Source organism: Netta rufina (genome assembly GCF_964035555.1).
Source record: "Netta rufina genome assembly, chromosome: 11".
Taxonomy (NCBI): Eukaryota; Metazoa; Chordata; class Aves; order Anseriformes; family Anatidae; genus Netta; species Netta rufina.
In genome coordinates, this window is record NC_140134.1 from 3817332 (window position 1) to 3833106 (window position 15775).

The window sequence follows — 15775 nt, forward strand, 5'->3', positions numbered from 1 at the left end:
CCACCAGTGTTGATTGTGCCACATTGTCATTCTTGACATTCTTGTTCTTTCAAAGGCCATGTCATCTGTTTCTTTCTTTCTTATCATCAGCATTCTTAATTCGTACATAAATTTTTCTCCCAGGAAAAGACTATTATTCATTCTTGAATTTGACATATTTTGTTTGCTATATGCTAATCCTTAGTGATCAATAAAGGGAGTCCAGTAAGGACCTCAATTTTAATCTTTTGTTGTTGTTGTTTGTTTGTTTTGTTTGTTTGTTTGCTTTGTTATAGAGCAGAATAAGAAAAGAGAGTAATTTTTAAAACCATTGCTTGTCAGAAGTAGCTTGGTCTAGCATAAGAATCCTTTATACACATGATGTATTTTATTCACCACTAACAAAACTGCTCCTGAGTAACAGAGCCCTGTCTCAGTCTGTACATTTTCACATCCTCCAAAATGTGATTTTATTTGTATCATGCAATTTGTATGGTTTTATTTGTATCATGAGATTTATAGATGTGTCTGGAAGCTGCATTTTGGATCTACCTTTATGTTCTTGAGAGTAAGGGGGGAAGAAAAGAATTGAAAAGCTGAAACCTGTAAACAATAACTATGTGAAAATATATTAAAAAAAAAAAAAAAAAAAACTGTCTATTCATCCCTTTCCACTTCTTATAGAATGGTGCAGGAACATCCAGAGGATGTTCTCATAGGAGAAACACATTATCTCCCAAGTTTATGGGATTAGAATACTGCTTGGAAAGCCTTGGTATTTTTTAGGACTAAAATAACCTCTCCAATATTCTGGGTAAGTTCCTTGCCCACTCAACAAATTTACAAAAGGGATGACTATTTTTTTCTCATGTAGTGAGAACCTTTATGAACACAAACAGAGGGATGCCACTGAGGATTTTCATGTAGCCAAAAGGCAATTTGTGAATATTCTGTGAAAATATATATATATATATAATATTTTATTTCAATATGTGCTTGATGCATTAAAAGAGTTAAATGAATTGTACTTTTAAAAAGAAATGTACACTAGACATTCTTTACAGATCAAGAAAAATGTGCCTAGATTTGTTCTGAGAGGTTCAAGGCTCTTTTTGCATGTGTACTAGCCTCTGTCAGATCAAGTTAAATTTTTCCTCCTCGTTTCAAGTTTTTGTTCCTGTTTGTCTCTTTTCAAATATGTTATCTATTGCTGGTTTTTCTGCTTCCATTTCACCCTTCCTCTTAACTCTCAGGTGAGTTGTGCTCTTGTTTTTACAAACACCCATAAGGAAGTCACAGCCTCCCAAATTCCAAATTTTTTCTGCATTTTTCAAATTAACTCTCCTTATTGGAGAGTTGATTTGGTTGTTCTATGAGAGACTTTCTAACACAACATATGGTGTAAAAATTAATTGTCTTCACTTTCATTGAAGAAGTTTAATTTGAACACTACCAGACCCAAACATGTAGGTTATGTAATAAATGACTGAGTCCCAAATAGGATTCCAATCAAAGTTTACAAATTTTTTTACAAAGTTTACAATTTATTAAACAAATAGAGATAAGCAAACAGTGCTGGGTGCGCCGAGAACCTCTGCTCCAACAAGATGCACACAAGTTATGTCAGGCAGCTGGTTTTTATGTACCTAGGCTAATACATATTCATTACTACTTCTAGAAAAGGCAGGGTTGTTATAATTAGTTCCCGGAATCCAAACCCTCCCACTGGCACGTGTATATCAGTCTCCAGTGGTCCCTCTGGGGGTCTCTCATGCTGAAGGCTCGTAGTCTTCCTCCCAGGCTTTTTTCTTGTCCTTCTCCTTTGTCCATCTTGGCCGGATGTCAGAGACTTGCTCAGCATCCCATGCAAGCTTTGTCTTTTAGTCGTCCTTCAGCTTTCCCCTTCTCCTTAATCTCTCAGCCAGATATCAGAGACTTGCATAGTGTCCCATGCAACAGTCATAATAGCGGTTATTCTGAAACCTCTTTGTTCTCTTATCCCCTAGCCCCAGGCCTCAATGTTAACCCTTCAAATCCCCTATTGACACGAATTGCTGGACCATTCCTTTGCAAGGTACAAGAACTATATACATTAACGACTCTGTTTTTCTTAGACTTTTTCTTAGACTTCAGCAGAGCAGCTGACGGTATATTCTGGCATGTCATTAATTCATATTTTTATTCTAGAAACCTAATTAACAAACATAATTTCAAATTTGTCATGAAATTAATATTCATACTCATTTGAGAATAGTCTGCCAAAATTTGAGAGAATATATTCAGTATATTTTGAGAGAATAATATTTAATATTTATATTTATATGTAATATATTAATACAATATATAATATATTAATATAAATACATTAATATTAATAAAATTAATATTAATATATGTTAATATATATAAACATATATTAATATATTAATATAAATTATATTTGATAATATGATAATTTGAGATAAAATATTTCAGTATATCTAAATGTACCCCTACATCTTCTTGACAGCTTTCTGAATTGGCCAGGAGAGCAGTTTTTCTCTTATTTGGCTCATTTCTTTCATTTCTAAATGTGATATTTTTAGCTCATATAAAGACTCCTTTAATCCAACTTTAATTTTCAGAGGAAGTGCTAGGTATTTCTTTGGTGGCATTTTAATATACCATGGACCCAGGAGAAGCTGTAAATCCAGTCTTTTAATCTCTTTTATAATGCTGATATTTTCTCCCAGCATTCATACAAAATGAATATTTTATATATTTTGTATTTATATTATATATTGTATATTGTATATTATATATGTTATACATATTATATTTATATTATATTTTATATTTCCAATTATGGTTTTCCACTCCAGCAAAAATTATAGAATTCTACCAAAGTGTGGATTTGTGGGTCTTCAGATACCTTAAAGAATAGCCATCTCATTTTTTTCATTAACTTCCATGCTACTGCTTTTAAGCTATTACAGAAACCTCTGGTTACATTTTGTGATTATAATACACATTGATGACACACTTCCCTTCCTCACCCCCCAGTTAAATTTCTGAAAAATTCATTGCAATTTCAAGATCAGAACAGCATTATATTTATTAAATAATTATGAATTATATTATATTTTATTATGCATATTTATTATATAATTATAACCCAATATTTTACATAATATATTGTTATAGATTTATAATAAAGTATAATTTTTGTTATAGATATATCTATGTAATATAATTATATTACAATATAATTTCTATTTGTTATTCTATATTTATATTATATATATTATATTATGATTTATTAAAGATGCCTAGATTTTTTATTTATCACATTTAACTTCATAAGATTAATTATTCTATAAAACAAGTTCTTTTAATCTCAAATATTCTATAATCCTAACCACTTCAAGAAAATAATGTATCCTTGAATCTAAAGTGTAAATTCAATATTGAGTGATTTAAAAGAGAGAGAGAAAAACCTCTTCATTTTTATCATTATTTGGATCTGGAAATAAATTCAGTCTTACACACAAATAAGCTTAGTCTTAGACATAAAAGAGTGTTTGCAATTCTTCCCAGATTTTGTCTGCCTAGAGATGGAACAAAAATATATGTACATATATTTTTGATCAAAGAGTAATTGTTAAATAAGATTTCTTTCATGAAATTACAATTTTCTATTTGTAATGTACCATGACCTGTAATTTTTTTAAGAATCACTAGTAAATGCGTCCTGTGTCAGAACTCTCAACTAGTATTCCAGTTCTGTAAAACTGAGGAGTGGACAGAGGGAAAAAGGTCAGAAAGTGGATCTTCTCCACTATCTCCAAGTGGATACATGTCTCCAGTTGCCTTTTTTTTAATCTAATTCCAGCCTATGAGCAATTATCTACAATTAATGTAGAAAAAAAATATCCATGAACAGGAAAATTTGTTGTTCGTGGCTTCTTAATATTTTAGAAAGAGAGACCATTTATTTATTTATTTGTTTATTTATTTATTTATTTATTTATTTTGATAAAGACAAACTCTTTTTTCAGAATAGAATCAGAACTGACTGCAAGGGTATGAAAGAGAAAATTGGAGAAAGAAAGAGAACTGGATATTGGGTTGTTTGTTTATGTTTGTTAGTTTGTTTTATTTTTTGATTGCTTGACAGTTAAGAGTTACTTATAATACCATGGTTGCTCTGAATTATAAAATAATTTTGGGGTACCATATCGCTAAAGGATAAGGTCATTACCAGGCATTACAACCACATATGGGCATTAGTATTCTTCATGATGCAGTGATTAGTTTAATGAACATTATTTAAAATATCATTAGAATTATGTACAGTATATAAGAAGAAAGCACTGATGGATAATACTGTAAATATTTAATTTAAGTGGCTTCCAGATGTGAGATGTGATCTTTATGTTTACTCTTTTGGTTCCTTTTAGGAACTCTTATGTACATACAGGAAATATTAATAATAATACAAGAAAAACAAAAAAAAGAATAAGAAAAAACAGGGATTCTGCCTTTTGTAGATGCATTTGCAGATGCATAAGTGAGAATGAAGCTCTACTTCCATACAGATGCAGCACCAGATTCACACATTATCTATATCTTCTGTTTACTGACATTGTATTTTCTTCCAAATAGCTGAAATATTTTGGGGTTTTATGCAGGCACTAAATATTACGTTCCTAGCAATAACTTTACTTGTTATACCTTTTTAATAGGCTACTACTCTTTCTTTTAAACATTACCCTTTTGTTTGTCTTCAGCATAGCTTTTACTGGCTAGCTAGCATTTACTCAAAGGTGGGTGTTTGATTCCCTCGAGGCAATCCATCAAGATAGACAGATACAAAAATTACCAAAGAAACTGATTTAAACCATTTTAATTTCTTATTACATTCTCTGTTTTGTTCAACCTAGGAGTCTGTGAAGTAGAGCATTGTCTTGTCAGTCTATCTTAAAAATCAAAGTGAAAGGTGTCCTGAGTAACATCACATTTTTACATTTTTTTGTGATGACGATAGATGATATTTATCCTCAAATTTCTTTTTTTTCCCCTATTCAGTTATATAGTAAAAATTTATGTTACAAACAATAATTCAAATGATGAGATTTCCCCCCCCCCCCCCTTAATTGTATGGTTTTGTTTTATAATAGAAATATATGTTTTTGTTTAAGAACATAGCAGAACTAACTAAGATTTTATATCCAAACATTAAAGGCCAAAGTATTTCATGAAAATGAATAGCAATATATTTTGTTATTTTGGTCTGTAAACAGTGCTAGCCATTTTGCTTTCATTGGTCTACATTACGTAAGTAATCAAACTGCTGATCTGTAATTTTACCTTAATACAACAGCCATTATTTTTAATCTGACTTTGGAAAACACTATAGAAGTACTAGATGTCTAAAGTAATTTGTTAGTATTCATTTGTTGGCTTGCAGTTTTTTGTGTCTCTATCAAGGCACTATATATCTTTGCACTAACAGAAAACAGCTTGCTTGTTTCTTCTCTGGAATTTGAATTTGAATATTAAGGACTATTTTGGGAAAAAGTGACAAAAAAATAAAATAATCTTCCCTGCTCTCTATAATTAATGAAATATATTTCAAAATATAACTCCACAGGTTGTGAAGATTAACAATATAGTTTTCAAAGCCAGAGATTCTTAAAAATAAAAATAAAATAAATAAAAAATAAAAGGAACTATATTTATCTTGTGACTCTAGAAATTACTATTTCATAACTGTAATTATGAAAATTTATCCATGTTGCTAAAAATGTTGCTTAGCAAGAAAACTTAAGAAAGCTGAATCCTAAAGTTTACATTTTTACCGTCACTGAATTTCCACTCCACCAACAGATACAGCTTTTGCAATGGGAATTTCTGTGTCTCAGCTGAGACAAGATACTCAGCTGAATGTTGTCTATGCTGCTTAGTACAGTACAGCTTCATATCACTTTTTTATGGCTTATGAATATTAATGGAAATGAGCAAGAATTACTGTCTCTGAGAGCAAATTAGTAAATATGAAGTGAATCAAAATGCTAGTCAAGATGTGTGGTGTAGTTCCATTCTCCCCATATTCTCATATCTTCTTTTGGACAATTAAGTCTATCAGGTAGGCTGTAGGGGATATCATGCCAAGAATGATAGTTTCCAAATAGAGAGTTTTGAATAGCTTAGTAAAGGATCTGATTTGTTTGTGTGTGTGTGTTTGTTTATTTTGTGTAAAAATATGGGCTGAAAGGAAAATGTATTTGAGGTACCAAAAAAGGTATGTGTATATACATACACACACATCACGCTCTTTCCCATGCAGGCTGCCTACCAGTTACACAGCAGAAATGATTGCATGTTTTACTACTGGAAGTTGCATCTGAATTACTAAACTAGATTGCCAGTCTAGAAGAAAAATCAGGTTTTATTGGAAGATATTATTGTTTTCATAAGGGTTTGCTTTAGATGTTTTGATTATAGCTTTCAAATCCTATGTTTACCTGTAATAAGGAAGAAAGAATAATTTCACTTCTCTGGACAGTGAGGACCTGATGAACACTGGCAGCTTCAGACTAAATAGGGTATTGTTGCTGCTGTGATTAAGTGGAAAGGATCTATTCTAATGTTTTTTTCATGTGACTTATTTTAAAATCTAATTGACAACTCAAGTATCCAGTTATCTCTGGAGAGAATTTTTCTTCATAATTTAAGTATAGACCGGCATGATCTGAATTATCTTAAAATGTTTTGTGACACCAAATGTAAGTGTAAGACAGTTCCAATTCTCTCTAGAAAACCCTACCAGGACTGGATTCTCCCTTGCTGGAGAATACTGGCAATGAATTCATTTATTCTCCCATCTCTTGGGTGACATTTTGAACCTAGGAATTCCCCAGCTCCCAGTTTAGTTAAAAATAAATATAAATAATAATAATATTTCTGTAGTAGGCAAGTCTTAACTTGGTAGAACTCTAGAAAACTCTAAAACTCTACCTTTCTGTTGTCTTGTGCCTTGTGGCACTTATCTTTAATTTGTTTTGATCAGTATGGATCATATATAAGCATCATGTATCTTAATAGCAGCTCATATCCCTAGGAAAAACATCAGTTAGCCTCTATAATAGGAAACTCTCATCTGTAATCAGAGCATTACCCACAGAACACCACATAAGTGTAATGTAAAGGGTTTGAGCTTGATTGGCTTGCTTAGGGTCAGGTAATTTAATCCATTACCAAGTCTCTGCTAGTTGGTCGGTTTGTTTGTAACAATATACAACTTAAGGATGGAAGCATCAGTTCGTCTTTATTTTGGAACCATGTTATAAACTATATATATGTAAACTATATATATTATTTTCTTTGCAAGATAAAATTTAAAAATTCATTGTCAAGCAAGATTTTGCTAAAGAACAGAAATGCTTTTGAAGACCAAAAGTTCTTCTGCTAAGAAATATAATTTAGTCTCTTACCAGCTATGTGAAACTAGTTGCTTTGTGATATGATTGTGAAATTAGTTTGTTAGTTTTAAACTAATGTTATGATATGATATAATTTATGGAGACACTTTAATACATGTAGAATTTATTTGAAAGACGTATTTTCATCATCTAAGTTTGGCACCATGTGAAATAGATTACTAAGTTATTGATACTCATAGAGGAAAGATCTTTGAATTCTAACTGGTTGATGGTGTTGGGAGAGCTATATATGGAGCTTATAGAGTTTAATCTCAATCCTATTTGAATTTGTGGAGAAAGATTCTTGACTCCATAGATTTTTGAGTTAAGCCCGTAGATTTGTGGGGATCAGGTCTTGCATGTCTCAATGTTAATATTAGGAAATTTTTATAGAGGACCTTCCATGTATTTTGGACTAAAGCGATTAAGTGAATGTATACATGATCATGAATGTTATCTGCCAGTCTTTTAAAAAGGTTTAGTCTTTAAAAATTCACATGTGAAACAATGCTCAGAGAGTCTTTGTTTATTACAGGATATGAGAAAAGGAATTTGTTTCCTCTATGGAATTTACCTGTGTGTCAACAGAGCCAAATGTGTAACATCTAACTTTTGAGCTTTAGTGTTTGGCAGCTATGACGAGTGCTTCATCAGACTAATACAATCTCAGGGACTGGAGAGTGCAGCAGTATTTTCTGACTCATTACTTTCTGGTATTAGTTTTGACAGTTAACAATTCCCTTGATGCTAATTGATCTCTCACATCCACAGCACAGATTATATCCATGTCATGATACCTATTGGTTTTGCCCCAAATATTTGTTTACACATTGTGTTTTATAAGTTTATTTTTTATTCCAGCTTTGTTCTCTTAAAAATATATATATAATTAATAATAATAATCCCTTTAATATTAAGGATATCTTCTTAACTCCTTTTGCATTTTTTATTTCTATTTCTATTTTGTTCACTATGTAGATTTGGTGGATCTGGTAGATTTTCTCTGTTCATTTCATCACTGTTTTACAGTGTAGCTGTGCTTGTGCATAACATTTCTTCGAGACAGGAATTTGAAAAGAAGGCACCCGCATTCCTCTGCAGATCAGAATATGGATCTGTCCATAATAACATGTCATAGAACATACACATGTTCTAGAAACCTCCAAACACAGAAGAGTTAATAGCAGGATGACCAGTATGTAAACTGAGTGGAGTCTTTCTGGGCACCACAGTCCCAATTCTCTCTTATATTAGATTATAGATATTCATTGATCCTGCCAGCTTTCCCAGAAGTCCTGTCATAAGGCTGTATTGTCAAAGTGGTAGTACATGGAATGGGTGGTGCAGAGGAAGCACAAAATAAAGATGAAGTTTGATTAGAACTTAACATTTTTGGAAATATTGAATGGAAGGTGAGCAAATATCCCCAAAAGTTTATATTAAATGATGTCATCTTACTTTTCTTCTCAGTGTCTTTCCTCTAATCTTTCAGTTCAGTTAATATTTACAGAAGCTGAACTTTTCAAGGCTCCTATTAAGCAAACTGCAAGGGAGCAAACGTGCTTAATTTTATCTGTTGAAAGTAAAGCACATCAATAAATATTGCTAGTCTATTGCTGTGCCAATTTCTTCCAGAATCCTGTGGAATAGTACTGGGACCAAATAGAAACCCATTTTATTCTATGTGAGAGTGAAAATTTATGGTATATTTTGACTTAAAAACAAACAAGCAAATACACCATACAAAGAACAACAATGCAGCTTCTGACCAAAGGTCCATCTAGCCCAGTATCCTGCTCTTCCTGACAGTAGTCAAAAGCAGATAAGCTGGAAATTCTAAGAAAAAAAGCAAGCATAGCATAAACTGATATTTCCTTAGAATACTCTTCTAGTCTCCCAACAGTTTGTATTCAGAGATTACTCAAGTCAAAGTTAGTGTTCTTCTTTCTAACATCTATTAATGTATTTTTCTCCACTAAAATCATTTGGATTTCCAATTTAGGAGTTCTGTCAGCTTGTGTTGATGCAGTTTGAAGGTAATAGTAGTAGAGTAGCAGATATTTCTGTCCCTGAACAGTTTACAGTCTATCATACTAGTATACTAATCCAACATTGATTTCAGTTTTTATCAATATGTCAGGCTCTAAATTCTGGCAGCCGATATTTCTGATTCATAATTCCTACTCTATTTAGCTGCAGCTGTGGGACTGTAACATCTATTATATCCAACAGGAATCATTGGCCACAGTCTTGAGTTGAAGAAATAAAGAATTTGTCAACTCTACTATTGGGAGGGTTTTAATCCTCAAGACAGGAGAAGAAATTTAGGATGAAGTACTGACCTTTCTGAAGGAAGTGAAAATTCTATCACTAATTTCAGTTACATTTCCTTTCCATCCATAACTGTATATAAATAGAATGAGAACTTGAAGATGTGAAGATATTTGCTGCAAAACTTCTTGGTTTATGTGTTGAGAAAGAGAGAAATAAAAGAACAACTGAAAAGGTATTTGAGACAGTACCAAACCAAAGGATTTTGGCAGGGAAAATGCTGGATCTTGAAAAATGATATAGCAGGATCTGATTATGTGTCTAGTTAGAATTATAACTCTTATGCCAAACATAAAACAACAACATATCCTGTAAAATGTTGCTGTATATCTCAACTACAAATTTACAAGTCTTCTGGATGGAAAGCTACCATTACACCTTTCAAATCCATGATATATTAAAAAAAAAAAAAAAAAAAAAAAAAAAAAGTGTTAGGAGGTATTAGGCAATGTTTCAGCTACTTTGCTACTTTTCTCTGCTTTGAGAGAATGCCAGGGTAAAACATACAGGCAAACCAAGAACACTCATTACTTTTTCATAATAATCAGAGAGCTTACATTCTTTAGCTGATGATTGTGATGACTGCTAATTTTTATGTTAACTGTAAACACAGATATTGTAAGCAGTTCTAAAGAGTGCAAGCTTGTAAGCCACAGATTTTTATTTTATTTTCTTTACCATTTCATCTCCTACAGAGCTGGCTGTGGGCTATACGGAATTGATAGCATGCCAGACCTGCGCAGAAAGAAATCTTTTCCAATTGTTCGAGATGTGGTAAGTTGTTTCTGACAGCATGAAAGTGTTGATTCATTAGTCAGTTGTTTGGATCTTTCTTTTAACTAGTATTGTAATTACAGAATCACAGAATCATCTAGGTTGGAAGGGACCTCCAAGGTCACCTAGTCCAACCTCTGACCTAACACTAACAAGTCCTCCACTAAACCGTAACACTAAGCTCTAAATCTAAATGTCTTTTAAAGACCTCCAGAGATGGCGACTCCACCACTTCCCTGAGCCTAACAACCCTTTCGGTAAAGTTTTTCCTAATATCCAACCTAAACATCCCCTGGTGCAACTTTAGCCCATTCCCCCTCGTCCTGTCACCAGGCACGTGGGAGAACAGACCAACCCCCACCTCGCTACAGCCTCCGTTAAGGTACCTGTAGAGAGCAATAGGGTTGCCCCTGAGCCTCCTCTTCTCCAGGCTGAACAATTCCAGCTCCCTCAGCCTCTCCTCATAAGACTTGTTCTCCAGACCCCTCACCAGCTTCATCACCCTTCTCTGTACTCGCTCAAGCACCTCGATGTCCTTCTTGTAGCGAGGGGCCCAAAACTGAACACAGTACTCGAGGTGCGGCCTCACCAGAGCCAAGTAATTGTACATGTGAATGATAATTTGTCTACAATTAATTATTTTATGGGAGGAAAAAGTATCTCAATAGAATGGTTTGTGACCAGTAAAAGCCAATGATACAGTTCTTATAATACACCAGGTAAATCTGAATATCTCAATGAATATTTAGATATTATTTGTGAAATCAAATAATGTGCATGTTGAACTAGCTTATGAAAACAGGTGTTCTTGAGTGCTTGGGATACTGACTGAATTCATTTATCATGATACCAGAAAAAATGTTTTTAGAAAAATAACATTGACTTCAATATGCATGTTTCCAAGATTTTAACATACTTTCACTACAAAGTGTGATATTTTAGCAGTCATGGGTAATAACAATTTGGGCAAATAAATTTCAGAATTTGAAAGGAATGGAAGTTCCTTTGAGATTTATTCTGACTTCCACTATAAGTGAGATTAAGTAGAATCTCAAAAGTAAAACTAAATATTAAAATTTAAGTGCAGAAGTCATAATTCAATAAAATACATGTTTAGTCTCTGGTGGTAGCGAGCCCCCAAACCAGTTTCTCTCTGAAGAGTGAGTCAAGGGGAGTCAGCCCAAGTAAATTAATATAGTTGTCTTCAAAAGATCAGCCTTAACCAAGTTATCACTCAGTGTCTTCTTGGCCACTCTGCTCAGTTATTATATCATGATATATATGACACTATAAATGCATCACAACTAGAAAACATAACAGCAGTTTTAGGTTAGAATTCCTTCTAAAATAAATTGAAAGTTGCAATTTATAATGTAGTAGAGCCTGCAGTCATTAAAACAAACTTTTTGACAGCAGCCAACCTATGGTACATTGTATTACACAAGTATAATTTACAGCCATATTGTTATGCATTTACACATAATATATAGAACTTTGCTTTATCCTTAATCATTGGAGTTATTTACAGATAGATGTTTCTTAGTATAAGCTAAAACCATCAGAATCCTAACAATCCCTTTCTTTAAAAAACATGATACATTATCAGAATGAAACAAAAAAGAACATTCACTTTCTGAAAGGATAGAATAAAACTTGCATTTTAATATTCAAATATGTCAAAGGTAATGATTACCACATTTGTATCCAGTCATTTAGGGATAACTCCTCATGAAATAATTCTAGCTTTAACAAGTAGGAATTAAAGTTAGGTAAATCTGAATATCTCAATTGAAATTTATTCTGGAATTTAATCGTTATAAACATATAGCTTGACTCTTAACAATAACTTTTTAACTGTATGCTTTTTTAAATAGTAACTTATATTACATCTCAGTTCTGCAGCCGTAAATCTAAAACAATTTTACCAAGATATGAGGAATTTATTTCAGACTTATGGTGTAGGTCCCCATCATCTTTGAAATATTATTTGTATATGAAGGCTTGTGCATTCTAAGCAATCTCCTTTGAGCTCTGAGCTTTTATTAGATTGATTCAAAAATACCTCATTTAAATCAGAAATTTAATTCTCAAGTCCTTCTAGGATCCGATAGACTGAAAATGATGTTTTTTATATTTACTTATATGGCTGTTTCACAAACAGAAATACTACTAGTTGAAATGATTGCTAGTTTCTTTTGACAGTGAAATAGATACTGTTTGATATCTTTTTAATAAATCTGACAAATTATTAACATTCTCTCTTTCATATTGCGGCTGGATTTTTCAGGCTATGGTAAGTGCTTTTCTATTGCTTAATGTTCTAAAATGTTTATTATAAGCCTCAGGTATTTAATGAATGTCCCAATTTATGCTGGCCTTTCATTGCAAAACAGAAAAACTGTTTTATGACCAAGAATTTAATCCTAAATTAAGTTATGGATTCTGTAAATGTCTTGTCCTTCATATCATATATGCCAAAATCATTAGGGAAAAAAAAATGTAAAAAACTTATGTATTCCAAATATTCTTCTTTCTAATGATGAAAAAAAGATTGTTTAGGACTCAATCGTGATGTTCCCATATGGAATTGAACAACCTTAGAAGATACCTAGATAATGAGGGGTTGGAATTGTTCCCTGCTTTGAATAAGCATTTCAACCAGCTTGAATTATTTGATCTCTGTTGCAAGAGATAGATTTCCCAAAGCAATTGAAGCCTCCTATGTACTATGGTGTAATCTTACCTGATAACTAATCAATGACACATGGAAATATTTTCTCTTTCCATTGATTTTAGTGTCAGTAAAGGGTCCCTCCTTTTATTCCCAATCACTTTGTACTTCCATTTCTCTGCATTAGTTTGCATGTTTTCAGCATGTTACCTCAGTTTTATCAAAATAATATACAATTTCTTAAGATGGTATCTTTGACTCCCTTTTGTTTCCATAACTTCATATTTTGGAAAATCTAATTTTCATTTAAAATGAACACTAAGAAATATTAAGACCTAACATTTTACTTAAAGTATCTACTCCAAATGAGATATTGTTGAGTAGGCAGTGACTCCCACTAAGTCTTAGGACTACCCAGTGTCCTGATATTGCTGGCTAATATTTTAAAAAACTGTAACTGCTTGCCTAGACATTTGTGTATTCCTTAAATATTAACAAGATAATGTTGTGACATTTCCTTAATATTGTCATGTTATGTATCCTGTGATGTCCTTTTGTGCCCCAGAGTAGTGCAAAAATATATTTTTTAATAATAACATTAGCAGCCTTACCAGTTTTCCCTCTCCTAATATACTAAATTCTACTTTCCTTGTGTATTATTGGATTGAGTCATTAGAAGAGGATAAGGCAGCCAAAATCCATCTACAGCAACAGTTCTCTTTATTGAATTCACAAGTTTCACTACGAGTCATTGTTAGAGTTCTAGTAAAATATACCTTATAGGATGGAAAGATGATGAAAGTAATCATTCAGGCAGGTTTGAATAACAATACAGAGAGCTAAAATTTACCTGCATTTAATAGTGAACCAGGGGAAAAATAAATAAATAAAATAAATGAATAAATAGTGCACTTGCTAATGTAATCACTGACTTCTATTTAATAAATAAATAAATAAATAAATAAATCTCAGTTCAACCAGACAGAGGAATAATAATAACTGTAGTGGAAGTTATATGAACCAACTCATGATTACCATATAGGGGTGTGGTCTCTCCAGTCATAGACAAAGGTAGCTAACTCTATTCTTCCATCTCATTATGCTTTAATCTTTGCTTCTAATGTCATTTCAAATGTTTTGAAAACTAGAAAATTCCTGGTTTCTTTTGATTTAAAGGTGACTTTATAGAGTTTAATCACTGTAATTAGGCAAATATCTTTTTCTGATTATTCATGAATGCATTTTTACTTGGCTCTATCATTTGATCATAACAGCACAAGAATTTGTGAATCTTGGTTGCTGTTGAACACACCAGAAGAAAATGCCCATGTCAGCTAAAATTATAATCCACTGATACTTTTATTTATGTAAATGTCTCCACAGCAGAAGCTAAAGCAGAAGCAGAGACTAAAACTCAATTAAAGCAGTTTATACTCTTTTAAGATTGAAGGCACTCGTGTAAATTGTAACTGCAGAATTCTTGGAGTTTGTATATTTCCAGAATGCTTATTTGATAAAAATTAAATATTTTAACTATTTGCAATAAACCTGGTGTTTGCAGAACATTTTCTTAACTAATTAATTTTAATAGTCAAAATGAATTAAATATTTAATATCCATAATATCAATTTAATATATGAATAATAAAAATAACAGTTGTGAATCTATGAGTTTCTTGGCGTTTTTTTTTTTTTTTTTCTTTTAATTCTACGGAATGGCAATCATAATAATATAATTACATTCTGTTATTTTAATGCTTATGATGTGTTCCAGGAATTAAAAATTAGTTGTAGGCACATTAGGAAGGTTTTGATGAACTTGTTTGTCTTTATTGCTTTTCATGTCATTTCTGACTAATGTTAATATTCAGAAAGATATGACAGAATGGACAAGGCATGCTCTTGTGTCTGTGCTATGAAAACAAATATGAAGGAAATGTTATTACACTGCTGACCGGTAATCATTTGGTAGTTCAGCTGAGTTGCCATTTCCTTTATAAATATTTTTCTGGGCCTAATAGTGCAGTTGTGTTGAACATTTTAGGATTAGACATCAATTTTTTTAATAGGAAAATTATGGAAAAGGGGGTAAGTAATTCCCTGGGTGGCAAACAATACCTTGTTTCCCTTCAAGTGATTTTTTTTTCCTCCCCCTCCAGCCCCACACAGCACCAGAGTAGAAATCCATTTCTAAATACTGAAGACTAGATCCTTAAAGTGACAAATTACCTATATTTGTTCTAACAGAAATAGTTCTGAAATAGTGCAGCTTTTAAATGTAGAAAATTAATTTTTTATCAGGATCTCCTCCAGTGAAAAACTTTTTAATTACCTTTTAAAAATAATAGTATTTATAAAGCAGTAACAAATATTATTAAAAAAAAATATTAAGAAAAATGTGAAGGAAAAGATGATCCACAAAATTGAAACTGTCATAAAACAGGGGAATGAGTATTGCATGCCACAGTCAGCATTCATGAACAATTGTAGAATGCTAGCTTACCTGATTCTTACTGCCTTCCACTTTAGCTGCTCAAAACACAGCTTTCTTTTATTCC

The 15775-nt window shown here is 32.2% G+C and overlaps 1 protein-coding gene across 1 annotated transcript in view; it reads left to right on the plus strand.

Moving 5' to 3' along the window:
- UNC13C (unc-13 homolog C) overlaps nucleotides 1-15775 on the plus strand; it is a 163993-nt gene that overhangs the window by 27483 nt on the left and 120735 nt on the right. Inside the window, exon 4 of the mRNA XM_084293339.1 lies at nucleotides 10469-10547. Within this exon, the coding sequence (XP_084149465.1) occupies nucleotides 10469-10547 (79 nt within the window). The remainder of the gene's footprint in view (nucleotides 1-10468; nucleotides 10548-15775) is intronic.